Consider the following 17225-nt stretch of genomic DNA (forward strand, 5'->3'; position numbering starts at 1 on the left):
GCGCACTGAAACCAAGTACGTAGTTGAAGAATGAATACGCTATGAATGAGCGTCGAATGAGGGCAGCGCTCTCTATAAGAATTAATATGTATTAATACTTCGATTCACAGATTACTACATTGGAAGTTTGAAGAACAATTAGAAATGATGTTCATTGACGTATAGGTGGAGTCACCTACAAAAGTAATTGAATTGGAATAAAACAATAAAGTCTTCTTCATAAAACTAAACTAATCTAGAACATGTTTATCTATGGTATTCTTTATGCTTTAATTGATATTTTATTCCCATCATAATATTAAAACAGTAAAAACTGTGGTTATGAATTCATGAAATAACTGACGTAGGTGTTAAAAAAAGCAAATAACTTTTTTAATTTTTATCTGTTTGCACAAGCTAATCTCCGAAATAGATTTGGTTACGGCTTTGAAAGGAATATGCATAGAGAAAGGTCTATGGGAATATGTAACTCATCTTGGGACAATATTTAGTTGTCGAACTTTGAGAACTTTTTTTCAAACTGTAACATTTCATTAAAATTTGATAAAAGTGGAAAAATTTAAGAATAAGTAGATTTCTTAATACTATTGATCATTATCAATTTTGAAAACATATATGGTACCATTGTTTGAACTCTTTTACTTCAATCTTTAATAGAAACTTAGATCAGTTTTCAGTAATTATTTCTAGGTGAAAGAAACACTACTTGAACTGTGACAAAACAGTCATATTTCCAAACCGCAACATTCAGAATTTGTTTTATTAAAACTGAAGGAAAGTGGAAAAATTTATAGTATTTAAGGATAGGCTTTCATAGGAATGAAGTTGCAGGTTTAAACTAGTCTGAAATAAGGCAGAAGAACTCAAACATCATGTCAACAAACTTATAGGAATTTATTCATATTCATTGATATTGAATAAATAATAACAAAAATATATTTCATTATCCCTAAATACTAAATCAAACTTATTATTATTATATTTTGCTTATCCCAATAAATCAAAATATTCTGCAGAAATTTATACCTATTATATACAATAATAATTAGATACATAGATAAAGTGAATAACATTTATGTACAGGGTGTAGCAATATTTCCTCAAATTTTTTTATTGAATGATATACAAGAGAAATTTCAAAAATATATTCTTAAGCACTAATCCGTTATTTAAATCGAAAACATGTATTGTAACAATCTTACAAACAAAACAACAAATTTGTATTATCAAAATTTCACTTGTCTTTTTATTAGTCTCCCAAGATTAAGAAGGAAATACTGCCTTGCTCATTAAAATAAATATATTTCTTCTCAATCTACTGCACCCATTTGACAACACCTCTCCTTTTTCGGATAGTTGAAGGAGTTTTACTTCCTATTAAGCTCCTAGGACCACCCTCAGATGACACTGCCTGTGTTATTGGTTTTTCCTTCAAATTTGAATTTTCCTTGCCTTTTTCCTCTGATTCTGTATTTCCATTTTTAGTATTTCTAGTTTTGTTGATTTCATCAGGATTACTGGGTTCTACCGCAATTCTTTCCAAATTGACTATAACTTGTTTTGAAGTTGTATTAGATCTCTCATTCGAGTTTGAATGATGAACTAGTGTTTGTACTTTTTCAGACTCATTCGATAAATCAACTTTAGAATTGCAATTTTCATCCTCGACAACAGCTTTAAAATCAGCAGGACATGAAGTCGGGTTTGGTTCTTCTGATATCTTCTTTTGTTTTACAAGCTGATCAACTTTTACTAGGCACACAGACTTTCTTCTTGCTCTTTTTTGTTTTGAAGGCGGTTCTTCCTCTTCTTCACTTTTACTTGTATCTGATCGTTTTGAAGAATCATTGATGTTTGAAGATGATGAACTTTCTTTGCTTGGGTTTGAAGGTTTTTTCGATGCACATGTAGTAGCTATTTTATCGATAGGTTTCTTACTTACATTATTACTTCTTGCCTTAACAGTATCTTTCGATTTCTTTGGAAGGGTTTTTTTTGGCTTTTGTTTGGCGCATTCAATTGAATTTGGGTTTTCTTCTAATTTCGGTGGTTCTGTATTTTCACCAGAAAGGTTAAGGCTAGTGCTACCAGAATTCTCACAAGATTGTTTCGAATTTTGGTCTTCATTAACAGATTGAGCAGAAATCAGTTGGGTCTTCGAAACCGTTTCATCTGATATTTCTTTTTGCGAAATAAATTTTTCATCTTTACTTGTATTTACATGAAGTGTTGTTTTAATCTTCTCATTCGTATCTGAAGATGAATTTGTGTTTTTATTGCCTGTTGAATTTGTGTTTTTATTGCCTGTTGAATTTGTCTTACCTGCAGTTCTCTTTTCTTTGATAGGGGCTGAAGCTTTTTTTGGTACACTCTTTGTATCTTCTTTTGAAGCTGAAGGCACATCTTGTAAATTGGAATTGATAGTTGGAGAATGTTTATTCTCAGAAAGAGTTTCATGTTCAACAACTTCTTGATTAGAAACTTGACATTGTTTGATGACTATTTCTTCAGATTTCTTTTTTAGTTTTGAAGATTCCTGTTCTATTCCCATATGTGGAGATTTCAGTGCTCCATCTTTCAATACTGGTGTGTCTTTTTCTTCAGTAGTTGTTTTTTGAACCTTTCTTGATGAACTCGAACTTTTTCTCCTTGATTTTGGAGGAATACTTTGATTAGAAGTTGTTTCATTTGATTTTCTCTTGCTTACAATTTCTGGATGGTTAGGTTTTTTTTCTTCTTTCGGTGTTAGGAGCAAATCAGATATATCTTTTGAATTTGAATGTGCCATCAAGTTTGGAAAGTCCTCTGCTTTACAAAGGTCAATATCCATATTGAGTAGATCCAGACTAATGTTACAAACATCACTGGTAGTTTGCCTAAACGTTTCTTCTTGATTAACTGATTCTACAATTTCTTTGTGGTTTGAAAATGTCTCTGTTTTTTGTAAATATGGTGGATTTGTTTTCTCATCTCTCGGTGGTGGAATCACTTTATCTTCTTTGTTGGGTGCTTGAATCTGTACTTTAATGCCGGACAAAGAATTTGATTTTTCTAGACTAGGAAGATTGGTTTTGAATATTTGAAATTCAGTAACAGGATTCAAAGATTTTGATTCGTCAGAGCTGTCTACAGTTGGATTAGAAAATAATTTCAGTTTAGGAATGTCCCCATCATGGCTCAGCATTATAGAAGGAGTAGGACTGTAGTGATCTAACTTTTTTTGAAGAATACTATTATCTGGAGAACCAAAAATCTGGGTCATCAACTCCTGTTTTTTTCTAGATCTATCTGTATCAATATTTAATTCATCTGTGAGATTTCTTGGAACTCTAGATTCTCTTTTTTTCGTATCCACTTTTTGCTTGTCTTTGATTTCCGGATGTTTTATTTGGCCTTCACTTTTTTTTCCTGGTTCCGATTTTGAGGTACCCGCTGACGTTTTTGTATCCTAGAAATTTTTTTTTTAGTATACATAAAAATTTGAATCATGATATCTAGTAGATATTGAAAAATTATCATTATAATCACTCACCCTTTCTCCATCTTTGATAATAATTTGCGAGATAATATTGACAGAATTATTTTTTTCTATATCCTGTTGTTTTTTTGGATTATCTTCATGGCATATTTTTTCACTCGGAACATTATTCAGTTGGGTTTTTTCGTCAACCATATCCTCATCCTGATCATTAATTACTCTCTTTTCAGAAAATTCATTTTTTTCGACAGGATAATCATTTTTTTTATTTGATTGTCTTATAGTAGTTTCCTTTATCTTAGGTTCCTCACTAACATCATTTCTTCTGTGTTTTACATCTTTTTTCAACATTCCTTTCTGATTGTTAATATATTTGTATACATTGAAACTATTTTTATCATTAAATGGTAGATTATTCCCAAAATCTATTTTTTTATTGTGAACCGTTCTTTGTTCCTTTTCTGATCCCCAATCAGAAATTTCACCTTCTTCTTTAGAATCATCTAAAACTTCAACCACATCCAAGGAAGTTCCAGATGTACATTCAGCCTTTGAAAATCTAAAAAAAAATTCAAATATATTCTATTGCTCTCAATAATGTTCAACAATTTCATGAAGAGATTTGTTAACTAAAAAGGAGATAAAAATACTGTTGATTTTTTTCCAAGTTGCGAATATTTTTATTTACTCCATAAATTTTGAGATCTTCAAAATTGTATGGTAGTATGCATATTTAAGTTATAGTATAAAATTTGTTAGTAACAGTTCAATCACCTGTTGAAAGATAAAATTAAAATGGACTGTATTTATTACAATTCCAGTATATTGAAATAAGCATCAAGCTTCAAAGTATTTTTCACTTCTTTTCCAGGTTTTATAATAATGGAGATGATGTATTGTATATTATTTTCGATTTTGATAATATCTTCATTTTTTATAAATGAAAATTTTCAATCAAAACCGTTTAAATTCACTCCCTCAAAATATAAAAAATAATAAAACACCAATAGCTCAAGTTCATAATTTCTTTTATTAATGAATTGAAATTAGGAATTCTTATATGCTACTAAGCAATGTGTGAAATTTTTATTTTTCTCAGCTACACAGCTGAAATATCAATATTATGAGAATTAATATAATTTTGGAAATCTCACAACTGGCAATAAAAACCAACAGTATTTTCGTCCTGTATTATTTAGGATTCTCCTCACTGAATCTTAAAACGAGTTTTAAAATGCACACACTAGTCATTAACCACTCAATATCTTCACATCTTGTGTATTTTTGTTTGGTTTTGTGTTTCTCTTATCTTAACTGTTTTGAACTTATGAAGGATATGTAAAACAATTTGAAATAAAACCCATCTTCAACCAGGTATCGTTGAGAGAAGTCACTTTCGAATGGTGAAGTTATATGCTTTCAAATTCAAAATTCTCATCACAAAAATAAGAATTTGAACTGAATAGCTAATGCATGAATATATTATACTATAAAGAGATCAAAATATTATTCAAAAATCAAAGCTCACACTGGTTTAGATTCAGAATGCCGATCCATTTGTCTATTATTATCTTCAGTGTAATTGAAATTATCATTTTGTTTTGAAGTATGTTTCATTTCAGGCTTATCATTCCTATATTCATTGGACCTCTCTCTGTTTTCTCTGTAATCCCTATGCTCTCTATTATTTTCTCCGTGTTCCCAAGATCTACCTCTTTTATCTCTACTCCTATTCCAGTTGCCTTTATTACTGTATCGATTTTCTCTATATGTGTTTTTATGGTCCTTGGAGACTTCTCTTTGTTCCATTTTACTATCTCTATAAGTACTTCTATCATTATAATTATCTCTGAAGTTATCTCTATTGCCTCTAGAGCTATCTCTATTGTCTCTGAAGCTGTCTCTATTGTCTCTGTAACCATCTCTGTTGTCTCTGTAACCATCTCTATTGTCTCTGTAACCTTCTTTATTGTCTCTGTAATTGTCCCGTCTATCCCTCGAATGACTGTTATCTTTTGAGTATGCCTTCCTTGTAGGATCAGTATTTTCTCTTAGGGAACTATGCAAATCAGATTCAAGATTTAAAATTTCAGGCTTCTGAATATCTTCTTTTGGACCAATATTTCTATCATACTTGCCGACATTTTCATTAATATTATGAGATGGTTCTTTTTCTATTGTCTCATATCTAGCTCTCTTAGTATTGTGATCTAAATTGGGTTCCTCTTGTTTTCGTTTAAACACAGGTTGGGGTTTAGAATTTCTCTTGAAAATCATATCATCAAGTTGGCTTTGAAGTTCATTGATTCGACGGTTTTTTCTATCCAACTCACTTTTGGCTGTATTGAATAATGCAGATATATTTCTTGTTAGATTGTCTTGTACCGTTTTCATCTCAGTGATTCTATCACATAATTTTTTCACATCACCTTCTAGTGAAGTTACATGTCTTTGAAGCTCTTTATTTTTTGTCTGAAGCTAAAAGAAACTTATTAAACCAAATTCTAGATGAAGACAAGGTATACTTACGTCAGTTATTATTGCTCCAAGATCCCCTTGGTTGTCAAGATCGTCATAAATATTGTCGTCTTCCATTTTTGACTTAAAATATTAAGCAAAAATATTGGTATTGAATAATTTACGTGTTCAACAGCAAACACATCAATGCAATATTTGACCACATAGCTTCATAGAGATATATGAATTGTTGAAGTTTTTATGTAGTTAAATAACATTATTTACAAAAAAACCAATAACCGTTAGAAAAATCGAAAAAGCGTCCTAATAAAATTATGTTATGACTCCATTAAGACAAACGAACTACGAATCGAATTCAAATTGAACATTTAACCTACGACACAGAATATTTTTTGTATTCTGTGCATGTTAATTTTGCCACCACAGAACACTAATATTTAATTAGTGTCTGTAAAAAAGTACATAAACCATTCACAGCGAAATTCAGCTTAAAGCTAAATAAATATAACCTATCTGTTATGAATGTTAAAAGAAACAAAAACCCTGCACCTCCTCTCAAGAGTCAAGACACACACTGCGCTATATTTTCTTATAATCAGTTGAACGCACAAATTATTAAATTTCAATATAAATATATGTTTATATTTTGATATAACTTGAGTTAAGTATTCATTGGAATTTGTTTCGCTCCATAATATTGGAACATAGAATCATTCTTTCTTCCAAATCCATAATCCATGATGAAATATATTTTTTTTCCTATGAAAAACATTACAAATACTGAATTACGAAATACGACCGATCGTCTTTCAGAAAATTTCTTAAAAGATGTAGTGCTGTTAGCATGAAAAATTTCAATAAAAATGGTTGCTACATTCACCTATCGAGTAATCGATGTCGATTTTGAGAACTAACATCAAGGAATCAGATCACAAGAATATTGTTTCCTAAAAATTCGTCTAATAATCATTAAATCACGAACACATATTCTACCTGGATTTTTAATAAAAATTTTCTTGCCACGTGATACCAAAATCAATAGTTTCATTGAGAATTATTTTTGGATTGCAGTAGCAATAACTGTCACATTTTAATGAGTTTATAGAGATAAATTTTTTCAATTTTAATGTATTGAAAGCAAAATAGAATGATGAAATAATTCATGATTTTCCTTGTATCGCATTTTTAAAATTTATTATCAAACAATTTCAGACAGGACTGTATACGATTGCTGTATATTTTTAGGACGGCCAGTAAAGCGCGCGCTGGATATTGATTTTCTCAGAACGTTACGACTAGCGAAAATGCGAACCTCGCTTTTGAGTTTTTGACAAAAATAAATGATAAAACATGAAAAAGGGCACTGATAAAAATAAGTACACATGAATAAGTATTGAAAAATTGTAGTGATCATTTTGTGTTGATAAAAATTTCAAACTATGGCTATTGTGTTGAAATCACTGTCTGTTTTGTTAGGATTGTTTTTTATTTTTGTTGGTTTCATCAAACTGACAAGTTTCATTTCTAAGGATTTACACAAAGATCTGGTGAGTGTTTTTTATTAATTTTAGCATTGTTACACAATGAAATAGTGGGCTGTTCACCAATTTTTGGCCCAATGCCTGTCTAATTCGGTAGTGCAAATATTTTTCAAACATTGAAGCTAATTTATTTTAATTACCAAATTGTTACTGCCAGAAATTCATCGAATTAATTTTGAAAAATTCGGGTTATGTTAGAAATGTTGAGATAAGAATATTTTCATTCAATGAATTGACAGGAATACTGTTGAATTTTTCTTCTTTTGCGTTTTATGTAGGTAATCTAATAACGACAAAAGTTGTATTTATTCCACATTTTAATTTATTCTGTTTTTTGTATTGTAGAAAACTTATTCGGCTCATACGAAAAAAGGCGAATAATAAATATCACGATACGAGGTTTGAACCCGGTATAATTCTTTCCAAAAATCGAGATAAATTGTACAATCCCTTCAAAAATATTGTATTTAGTATTCTGTTAAAATGATTTTTCTAGTAATAAGTTTTTCAACTCGTTTCATTGATTTTTAGCCATTAAAATCGACGTATTTTGGTGTTCAAATAAACATTTGAGATGAATTAATTCGTTGAAATTCTTTGAAATTGTTGTTATTCATTATAATATATTTTTCAGAGGAAAGAGTATGTTAGATACGCCAAAGTGTTTCCATTTACGGAAATGTTCGACTTTAAAGTACCATCTAAATGGTATAGAAGAGTTGTTGGAACCATGGAAATTGTTTGTGGAGTTGCATTGGCATTTTACCCTCACCGTAAGTATGATGAATTTTTAATTAGTAATAGAGAAGGAATTTATTGGAAGATAATGTAAGTAGGTACCCACCTACAACCAAGATTGAGATTAAATTTAAGGGGGTTCCGTAGCACTGTGACCTGATGGTCTATTGTGCCCCCCTTCAGAGCTATTCTCTCCATAACGTGATCTTCTGCTCGCCTTCCAGTTCCAGAGTTCTAATGAACTCCAGTATCTGGCTTCAAGGAGGCTACTTCCTCACTTCTACAAGTTTCTTATCTAAAGCAGATTTTGTGTTGGCTAATGATGGTGAGGCATTCCGTTACCATCAGGTGGTCTAGAGTTTCTTCCTCCTCCCCACAGAATATGCACTTGTCATTTTCTGCTAGACCCATTCTCATGAGGTGTTTCCTGAGGCGACAATGACCTCTGAGGAATCCAGTGAAGCGATGTAATATATTCTTGCTGAGATTCAGATACTTATTGGATCTCGCAGTGCCAAAGTTTCAAAGAAACTTCTTTTATTAACCCAACCCAGGAAGATTCCTCCAGTGTGTTTCTCTTTTGGTTTTTTTCTTCTCCTGAAACTCTTACTTGTAGGTACATTTGCCTATACCAAAGAAAGGTTTCGGGCCAATGAATAGAGTCTGTACTCATTTTCTGGCAGTGTGTTGGCCTCTTCATTCCCTTTAATTCCCGAGTACCTAGACTAGAAAGAGAGTTTTTGAGAATTTGGTGTCAGTGGCAGTCCCGAATAGCTCTAACCAATAACTTCTACGTCAAAATAGTAACCTCACCTCATCAAAAACAATCATGTAAATCTTCTCATGCTCTCAATGTTTGGCTTGTAGTGTAAACATTTTAAAAATCAACTAATCCTGAAAAGTAGGTACAAATTATTGTATATCTCTTACAAAATGCCTTTCGGAACCTGGGTTTTGGAAAGTTGAAAAAACTGGTGAAACCATATCACAGAAATAAGGTTTGTTGGCTTTTTGGCCAGAAATCCATTATTATTATATAAAAACTAAAATGCATGAAGTTTTTTTCATATAATGCAACATTCAAAATTATTTGGGTAAGCATAGACGAGGGTTGTACCAACTGAACAACAAAAAGAAAAGCGAAAATCCCTTGTTATTTTAAGGTTCTGGCAGCCCTTGACAGTAGGTATATGTATTTACCTATAATTATTCAGGTGAAGATAAACATTTGAAAAATTGGAAACTCATCAGCTGACTTTTGTTCTAGGTCATATATAATGTGAAAGCTTTCAAGAATAAAAAAACTGATAAGATATCATTCGTGCAAAATATTGAATTACCTACCCATAATTTTGGAAATTTTGACTAAAAAATTAGCTACTCGAATAGTTAGGTGTACTTATCTACTGATAAAGAACCAATAAAAAATAAAAAATCCAATTTCCCTTTCAATTCTATATTGAAGGACAAAGTTCTGCAATTTACGAATTGCTAGAGAAACAGCGTTAAGAGCTGCCATCTGATATTGGAATTATAGAGCCTTATGAAATTTCTTGAGAGGTGCTATTTTGTTAAGCGCAACCTTAGTATAGGTAATCTTTAATCATATACTTTATAGCAACTTTGTTCAAATTATGAATTTGATAATTAATAGGAAATGATGCAAAACCTGCTTATTGAAATTCAAGAAGGCTCGTCCCTTCAAAAGTCGAAATTGAGTGGACACATCAATATTTCTAGATATATATCTAAGAAGACTTTATTCGAATATTATTTATGAAGGAGAGAAATTTTCATTCAATAAAACTACGATGTTCAATTTAGCTATTTTCTGAAGTTCATGGAGCGTACGTCATGTATTCATAGGGAAAGTCCTATTTATATGAACTAGGTAGGCGAAAATTAATGTCGGTGTCTGAGTATCAATTTTTACGACAAATAAATATAAAACACACTTGATATTTCACCAGGATCAACTTTGCAATGTAGAGAACTCAATATTTACGAGTAAATTCCAGTGAATAGGTTCCCTTTTTATATGCAGGTATAAAAGGCCAATTGGAAAGTCCCGGTCTTCAATAGTAAAACACATTTTTTTGGCAAAATTCGATTTTATTATTCAACATAGTTGCCTTCGAGGGCATACAGCGATCTTCCAACTTTTCGATATCATTTTTGTAGTATGATTTGTCTTTCGCTTTAAAATAGGCCTCAGTTTCGGCGATCACTTCTTCATTGGTGCTAAATTTCTTTCCAGCTAGCATTTTGAGGTCTGAGAACAGGAAAAAGTCGCTGGGGGCCAGATCTGGCGAATACCGTGGATGCAGAAGGAATTCGAAGCCCAATTAATGCGATTTTGCCATTGTTTTCATTGATTTGTGACACGGCGCATTGTCTTGATGAAACAGCACCTTTTTTTCTTCAAGTGGGGCCGTCTTTTAACGATTTCATCCTTTAAACGATCCAATAAAGCTATATAATAATCGCTGTTAATGGTCTGGCCCTTTTGGAGGAAACCAATGAATATTATACCTTGCGAATCCCAGAATACTGATGCCATAACCTTGCCAGCTGACTGTTGTGTTTTTCCTCGCTTTGGATTCGGTTCATCGTGTGCAGTCCACTCAGCTGACTGTCGATTGGAAGGGAAATGAATGGATACCAAATGTTTGACTGATACGCGGAAAACCACGTGGTGGCAATCCCTCTCAAAGGTTGTAATTCATTAAAATTTAATTCTGAATAATCTAATGGTCATGAAAAATGTGTAGATATAATCCCAAAATATTGAATTTATTTGATGTGCCAAAAACTAATGGATTCAGTTATTGATGGTTAGCTGCTGAATTCTTTCAAGGTTATGGGGATATCTAATCCAATGCCACGTGTTGACTTCAATCGTATTTCTATCAGTTTCGAAGTCAAGAAACGAACATACATACTACTATATAAATAAAATATCGATGAATCCATTAAAATCTCATAAAGTGAAGATGATTATTTTCATCGACAATAAAAAGTGAATAACAATTCCTAAAAGTAGATCGTTTAATAAACACAAATTCTAAGGTGGGTTATTTTCGGAATTGTTACCGAACATTTGACCGCAACCCATATTCTGTCAATGTTACGGACTAAAATAAACATATGCATCTTTTTTATCCAGGATTATGAGCACACTCGTAGTTCCAGTGACTAAGGTCCTGTTTTGTCCAGATGACTATCTTGGAAATAGTAATTGGTATAGCGCATTGAATGTCTATTTTGATCATTCAGGAAAGCTTCAAATAATAAAGTGGATATTGATATTGGTCGTCTAAAAAAGCTTCAAACGATCAATAGTCTATAGCAGAGCTTTAAATAATCGATACGTACTAAAAATTGATCGTTTAGGAGAGCTTTAAACCTATTGAAAGTTAATCTTAATAGATACATAGGCTTACAACTTTTCATCCGTTTTTTTTCAAAATTCGAGGCTTCATTGTAAAAAACTGTTCATACATTTGTTATTCAAAGTATTTTTCATCTCTGGCCACTACTTTCTCCCATCTTTCGGGCAACGTACGAATCCAGCGTTGAAACAACTGGCCATTTTTTGAAGCGATCCACAAATCGATCCAATTTCTTACTTCTGCATAAGACCGGAAGTGCTGGTCAGCCAGGCTGTGTACAATTGATCGAAAGAAGTGATAGTCCGAGGGAGAAACGTCTGGAGAATACGGTGGGTGGGGTAGAACTTTTCATTTCAACGTTTCCAGATATGTCTTGACCACTTTCGAAACATGGGGTCGAGTATTCTCATGCTCTAAAATCACTTTATCATGTTTCTCGTTGTATTGCGGCCGTTTGTCTCTCAATGCTCGGCTCAAAAGCATTAATTGGGTTCGATAACGATAACGGGATATCCCCATGATTTTCTGCGCTTGGGATTATCGTTATGAACGCATTTTCCGTCTGGAGTCACAATGAGATGCAGAAATCTATTCTGACTTTGCTTTGCAAGCAGCTGTTCACAAGCAAACAAACGCCATTCAATATCTCTCGGCTTCAACTCGTACGGAACTCAATTTCCTTGTTTTTGAATCATTACCATGACTTTCAAGCATTTGAAATGGCTTGTTGCGTAACTCCCAATGATCCTGCCAATTTTTGTTGCGTTTGACACGAGTCTTGATCAAGTAGTGCCTCCAATTTTGCATTTTCCAAAACCTTCTCTCTTTCACTGCCTTGCTGGTCTTTGACGTCAAAATCAGTGTTCTTGAAGCGTTGAAACCATTCTCTTCACGTTCTTTCACTGATAGTGGCCTCATCATAGGTATTTGAGAGCCTTAACTGCAGATTTCTTAACATTAAAGCAGAAAATTAAAATCTTCCGCAAATGTTGAGAATTTGGCTCGTAAGCTGAAATGTTTAATCGAGAATAACTTTATGATGCAGACACAAATCTACTAATATTTCGATGGCGTTATGTTTACCTAAGCTTATCGTATGACATCTACGATCTATTTATTTCGACTACCACTCACCAGCACTCAGGAAGCAATATTGTACACCTAATAATTATAGTCTATTATATCAATACGTATACGTGAAAGTCTGTATTAATAGTTTAGTAAAGCCTTAAGGTATCAATACCTTTTGAGAATTAATAAGAATATAATGTCCAAAAGACCTTCAAACAACAACGACCAATACCTACGTATTAAAAGTATATATATTGATTGTCTAGGAAAGCTTTGCAGCATAATCAGTACGTATTGAAAGCCTCTATATTGATAGTCTTGTAAATCTTCAAACGATCAATAGGCACTGAAAATCGATATTGATCGTCTCTAGAAGAGCTTTAATCGATCAGTAGGCATTGAAAATCGATATTGATCGTCTAGAAGAGCTTTTATCGATCAATACGTATTGAATAATGCACACTGATCAATTATATATTGATCGTCTAGGACTTTAGGACAGAGCTCTGAGTTTTTGAAGAGTCCCACTCTGGCCTAGGAGATTGAAAATAAAAAACATTAAACAACTGCATCTATTTTTTCACATTGATTCATGTTATTAAACCATTTCTGTTCGTAAATATTTAATATATGGTAGATGCCAGATAGATTATGCAGGAAATTGTTATCAAGAATAAGAAAAGAACAAATAATTTCAGTCTGAAGAAACCAGTAGAAATAAAAGTGTTCAGTCACTGACGAGCCGCCTCTGTGTTACGGTATATAAATAAATGTATGTAATAATATAAATAAATGTACATTATTCCAAAGAGAATGAATACTTTTTCAGATGTTTTTCGTTGCTTCTTATCGAAAAATAGTTAGAGATGAATTATTCGTCGAGATAGAAGGAAATAAAATACCATTGTATAAAATTTACAGTGTGTCTTTATTTTACCAAAACTTGAATTATCAACAATTTTCGAAGAAACAAATTTTCAGATTTCATGGATGGTTTTTTTCAGATAAAGTGAAAAATGGGGCCAATGTTATCCTCCTCCTCATGACTTTGATTGCGGTGTACTCACATTATATGGTGGCAGATAAAATGGAAAGGACTGCACCAGCACTGGTTTTCCTGTTCATGCTTTGTGGTCGTCTGGTAGTTTACTACCAAATCTCCAAGAGCGCAAATGTGGAAGAACCAACTGCCAATGGATATAATAAACAAGACTAAATAATTGTAGCACAATATTTTTTTTTATTAAATTCTTTATTTTTTTTTTTCGGTTGGCATCTGTTTGTGGTATAAATGTATTTTATTTTAGTTTCTTAAGTTTCCTTGAAGGGGATGTGCGTTAATATTTAAGAATTATATATTTCTTAGTACATAACAGTCAATATTTCAAGCGAAAAAATATTATTCATTCTGTCATTTGAGCCAGTTTTCTATGGAAGTAAATTATTCCTAGTTTTGTATTTGTAGAGACCTCAGGATATTCAGCAATATTCTACTATTTAATAATGTTTCTTCGGAATTTGATAATAAAATAATATAGAGAATTAAGACAAAGGAAAAATTCAAAATTCCAATTCATTGTTGTCTCGACTATATTGATCAGATATTCTTGAATGAAGGCCAAAATACTTATTGGAAACAATTCAATTGGTCATAAGTGAAGAATTTTTCTTAGTATGGAAAACTGAGAGCATTGTTCCAAAATTTTTATAGAATTTTTTACTAGGATCGAAATAAGGTTTAGGATTAAGAACGACAAATAATTCATGATAAACAAAAAAATTATTTCTCAATCACATTTTCAGTCAGTTTGTTCCATATCAATTCACAAAAAACTATTAAATTTGCCCGTATTTAATTGAGACAGTGAATTTTTTTGGTAGTAAATAATTTTGTGTTCTCTAACATATTGAATGAAAAAAAGAAACAATATTGTGCCTGTTTATGTGGAATAGGTATCTTTTTGAATTCAATACCAAAACTAATACAACAACCACAATACAACGATAAACTAAAGAGATTCTCCAAAATGATAGTAAAAAATAAATAACTGAAAAAAAGCAATGATGAAGTACAAAATATAAAGGAATTAAACTGGCGCACAATTTTTTTATAAACATATATTATAATGTCAAAGTAATTAACATAATTGGAATGTGTTATTCTTCTGAAATATGTGATTTCATATTGTTTCCTACTCAAACAAATCAAATTTCACCATGAAATTGATTTCATGGCATTCAGACAATTTTTCAACTCTGAAAAAAGTACCTTCTCGAGCGGGACTCGAACCCGCAACCTCCGAATTACCAGTTCGGTGCTGTAGCCAACTGAGCTCAGTTGGCTAGAGCAGGTAGAGGAGGTCCTTTTTTCAGAGTTGAAAAATTGTCTGAATGCCATGAAATCAATTTTATTTATTAACACACAGACGTTAAACGATTTTTCACGTAATTTTCACCATTCTGAGAAAATGTTTCAAATATGTTATTCGCTTATATTGTTATTTCTCAATTATTGTTACTGACACCTGTAACAACTGCTGTTCAGAACATAAATAATTTGTACATAATGAAATTAAAACATCTGTATATCCTAATAAGCTAGTAAGATGTATAATTGAATTCATTTGAAGAAAGAGAAGTAAAATTTCTATTGTGTAGAACAGTCTGTAACCTCAAACATTATAGATTTGAACAAGTCTTGTAAGGTGAATAAAGCCACTAAACATTTTTGTGTTTTCAAGCGATAAAATATTGATTTTCCTCGAATGAATCATCTCACTGCCATTATGTATCATTCATCAAGAAAATATATTATTGAGAATATTTCTTGCGTTATTTATGCATCCATTATCTTTGATTAGTAAAAAATTTTAATTGCAATTGATACCACATGTGTACATAGCTGTTATATAAGATTTTCTAAAGTCATAAAAAAAGGATTTTACTTGAGATCTACATAATAAGAAAAAATTGAATAATAAAATCTCAACTCTATGATCATGGAAATATTAGGTCAATCTTTTCAGATATTCTTCTTGAATTTGGTTATATTATCAATACAAAATTTTGCTCATAGCTCCCATTTAGCTTTCGAAGCTTTGCATGCCTTACCGCCCTTTGTATCTTGTGGTGTGATAGGTAATATTTCATAGATCGTATGTGATCGATTGTGAATGCGGGAATCAGATATATTACTAACGCATTGTTCATCGGCGTCGAAGAAATCCAGGAATTTATTGTAGTGTTGAAACGATTAGCAAAATCGCTAGAGAAATCAAAAATGGCGAATTATCATCGAGGCAGGAGATGTTTATTGTTTGGGGGGAGGTGTTTATTGATACTTTTTCATGATTCTGGTTAGGCAATCAAAATGAAATTTCGTACGAGACTCCAAATTTTTATTCTACATCTAAATGCGGCTTTAAATTTGAAAATTACAGACATTGTGACGAAATGACCTGAGTAGTTCACTTTCATCTACTTTTTTCCAAAAATGCATGATTTGAAGAATGTTTAGCTGATTAATATTTTCAGAAAACTTTTATAAACATTCAGAAATTTACGAAACGAATTATGAGAAGGATTCATTTATTTTTTTCAATATTTATTAAATAGTTTGAAACAAACAAGCCTGCTTATCGATTCAAATTTTGTCTTCGTGGACAATATATGTGCGTCCTAATTTTCAAATATTGAAGTATGAAACTAAGATTATATGGAAAATAATGTCAAGGTTGAAAAATAATTTTCAATCAGGATAATGTGTTGTTAAATTCATTATTCAAAACTCATAATTATTTCATACCACCATGTTGAAGCATCGTGTGTTTGGATCATACTTCAGGACACTTTTGAGGTGGATATTGATTTTATCGATTATTTGTGTAACTAATAATATTTGTTGTATAATCCAAGTTTATGAAAAACTACAATTATATTAATTTAAAAAAATATTTGGGATATTTCTTCAAAATTGTGATTTATCAAAACTGATGTTGGGCCTAACTGCAAAAAAAAAACAAAAATTACAAAATTTCATAGTGAATCGTCTCTGACAACATTATGATTAGAAATCTATTTCAATGGAATAAATTTAACACTTCTTGCGTTAAAATTTGAAAAAATAGGAAAATAATTCAATAAAAACAATTAAAAGTCCATCGCAAAAGAATTCAATTCTGGTGGTATCATTTTTCGTCATACAATTGGATTAATTTAAAAAAACACTTGGGATATTTCTTTACAAATGTGATTTATCGAAACTGACATTGGGCATCACTGCAAAAAAAAAATTACAAAATTTCATAGAGAATCACCTCTGACAACATTATGATTATATTTGAGATATCGAATTTGAATTCTGGCAAGAAATCTATTTCTTGTTCAACACTTCTAGTGTTAAATGTCGAAAAAATAAGATAATAATTCAATACGAACAATTAAAAGTCCATCGTAAAGAAATTCAATTTTTGTGGTATCAATTTTCGTCATTTCCAAAAAATGATCAGCTCTGTATCTTCAACTCTA

General features: G+C 31.5%; 2 protein-coding genes across 2 annotated transcripts; one reads left to right on the forward strand and one right to left on the reverse strand.

Annotated features, from left to right (window-relative positions):
- Positions 1-894: 894 nt before the first annotated feature.
- LOC123678066 (general transcriptional corepressor trfA-like) lies at positions 895-6313 on the reverse strand. The gene is made up of 4 exons (XM_045614847.1): positions 6008-6313; positions 5007-5956; positions 3533-4037; positions 895-3448 (listed from the first exon to the last, which is right to left on the reverse strand). Exons 1-4 carry the CDS (start codon positions 6071-6073, stop codon positions 1316-1318), a joined length of 3654 nt encoding a protein of 1217 aa, XP_045470803.1. The 5' UTR covers positions 6074-6313; the 3' UTR covers positions 895-1315.
- A 917-nt stretch (positions 6314-7230) lies between these two features.
- LOC123678067 (novel acetylcholine receptor chaperone) lies at positions 7231-15521 on the forward strand. The gene is made up of 3 exons (XM_045614848.1): positions 7231-7503; positions 8132-8270; positions 13703-15521. Exons 1-3 carry the CDS (start codon positions 7396-7398, stop codon positions 13912-13914), a joined length of 459 nt encoding a protein of 152 aa, XP_045470804.1. The 5' UTR covers positions 7231-7395; the 3' UTR covers positions 13915-15521.
- Positions 15522-17225: the final 1704 nt, after the last annotated feature.

The sequence above is a fragment of the Harmonia axyridis genome, chromosome 4 (genome assembly GCF_914767665.1).
Source record: "Harmonia axyridis chromosome 4, icHarAxyr1.1, whole genome shotgun sequence".
Classification (NCBI taxonomy): Eukaryota; Metazoa; Arthropoda; class Insecta; order Coleoptera; family Coccinellidae; genus Harmonia; species Harmonia axyridis.

Coding starts and splice junctions, on each gene's coding strand:
- LOC123678066 (XM_045614847.1), bottom strand. CDS start 6,073: ATGGAAGACGACAATATTTATGACGATCTTGACAACCAAGGGGATCTT. Junction 5,957..6,007: donor TTGGAGCAATAATAACTGAC/GTAAGTATACCT, acceptor AGTTTCTTTTAG/CTTCAGACAAAAAATAAAGA. Junction 3,449..3,532: donor TTATCAAAGATGGAGAAAGG/GTGAGTGATTAT, acceptor AAAAATTTCTAG/GATACAAAAACGTCAGCGGG.
- LOC123678067 (XM_045614848.1), top strand. CDS start 7,396: ATGGCTATTGTGTTGAAATCACTGTCTGTTTTGTTAGGATTGTTTTTT. Junction 7,504..8,131: donor AGGATTTACACAAAGATCTG/GTGAGTGTTTTT, acceptor TATATTTTTCAG/AGGAAAGAGTATGTTAGATA. Junction 8,271..13,702: donor ATTGGCATTTTACCCTCACC/GTAAGTATGATG, acceptor GGTTTTTTTCAG/ATAAAGTGAAAAATGGGGCC.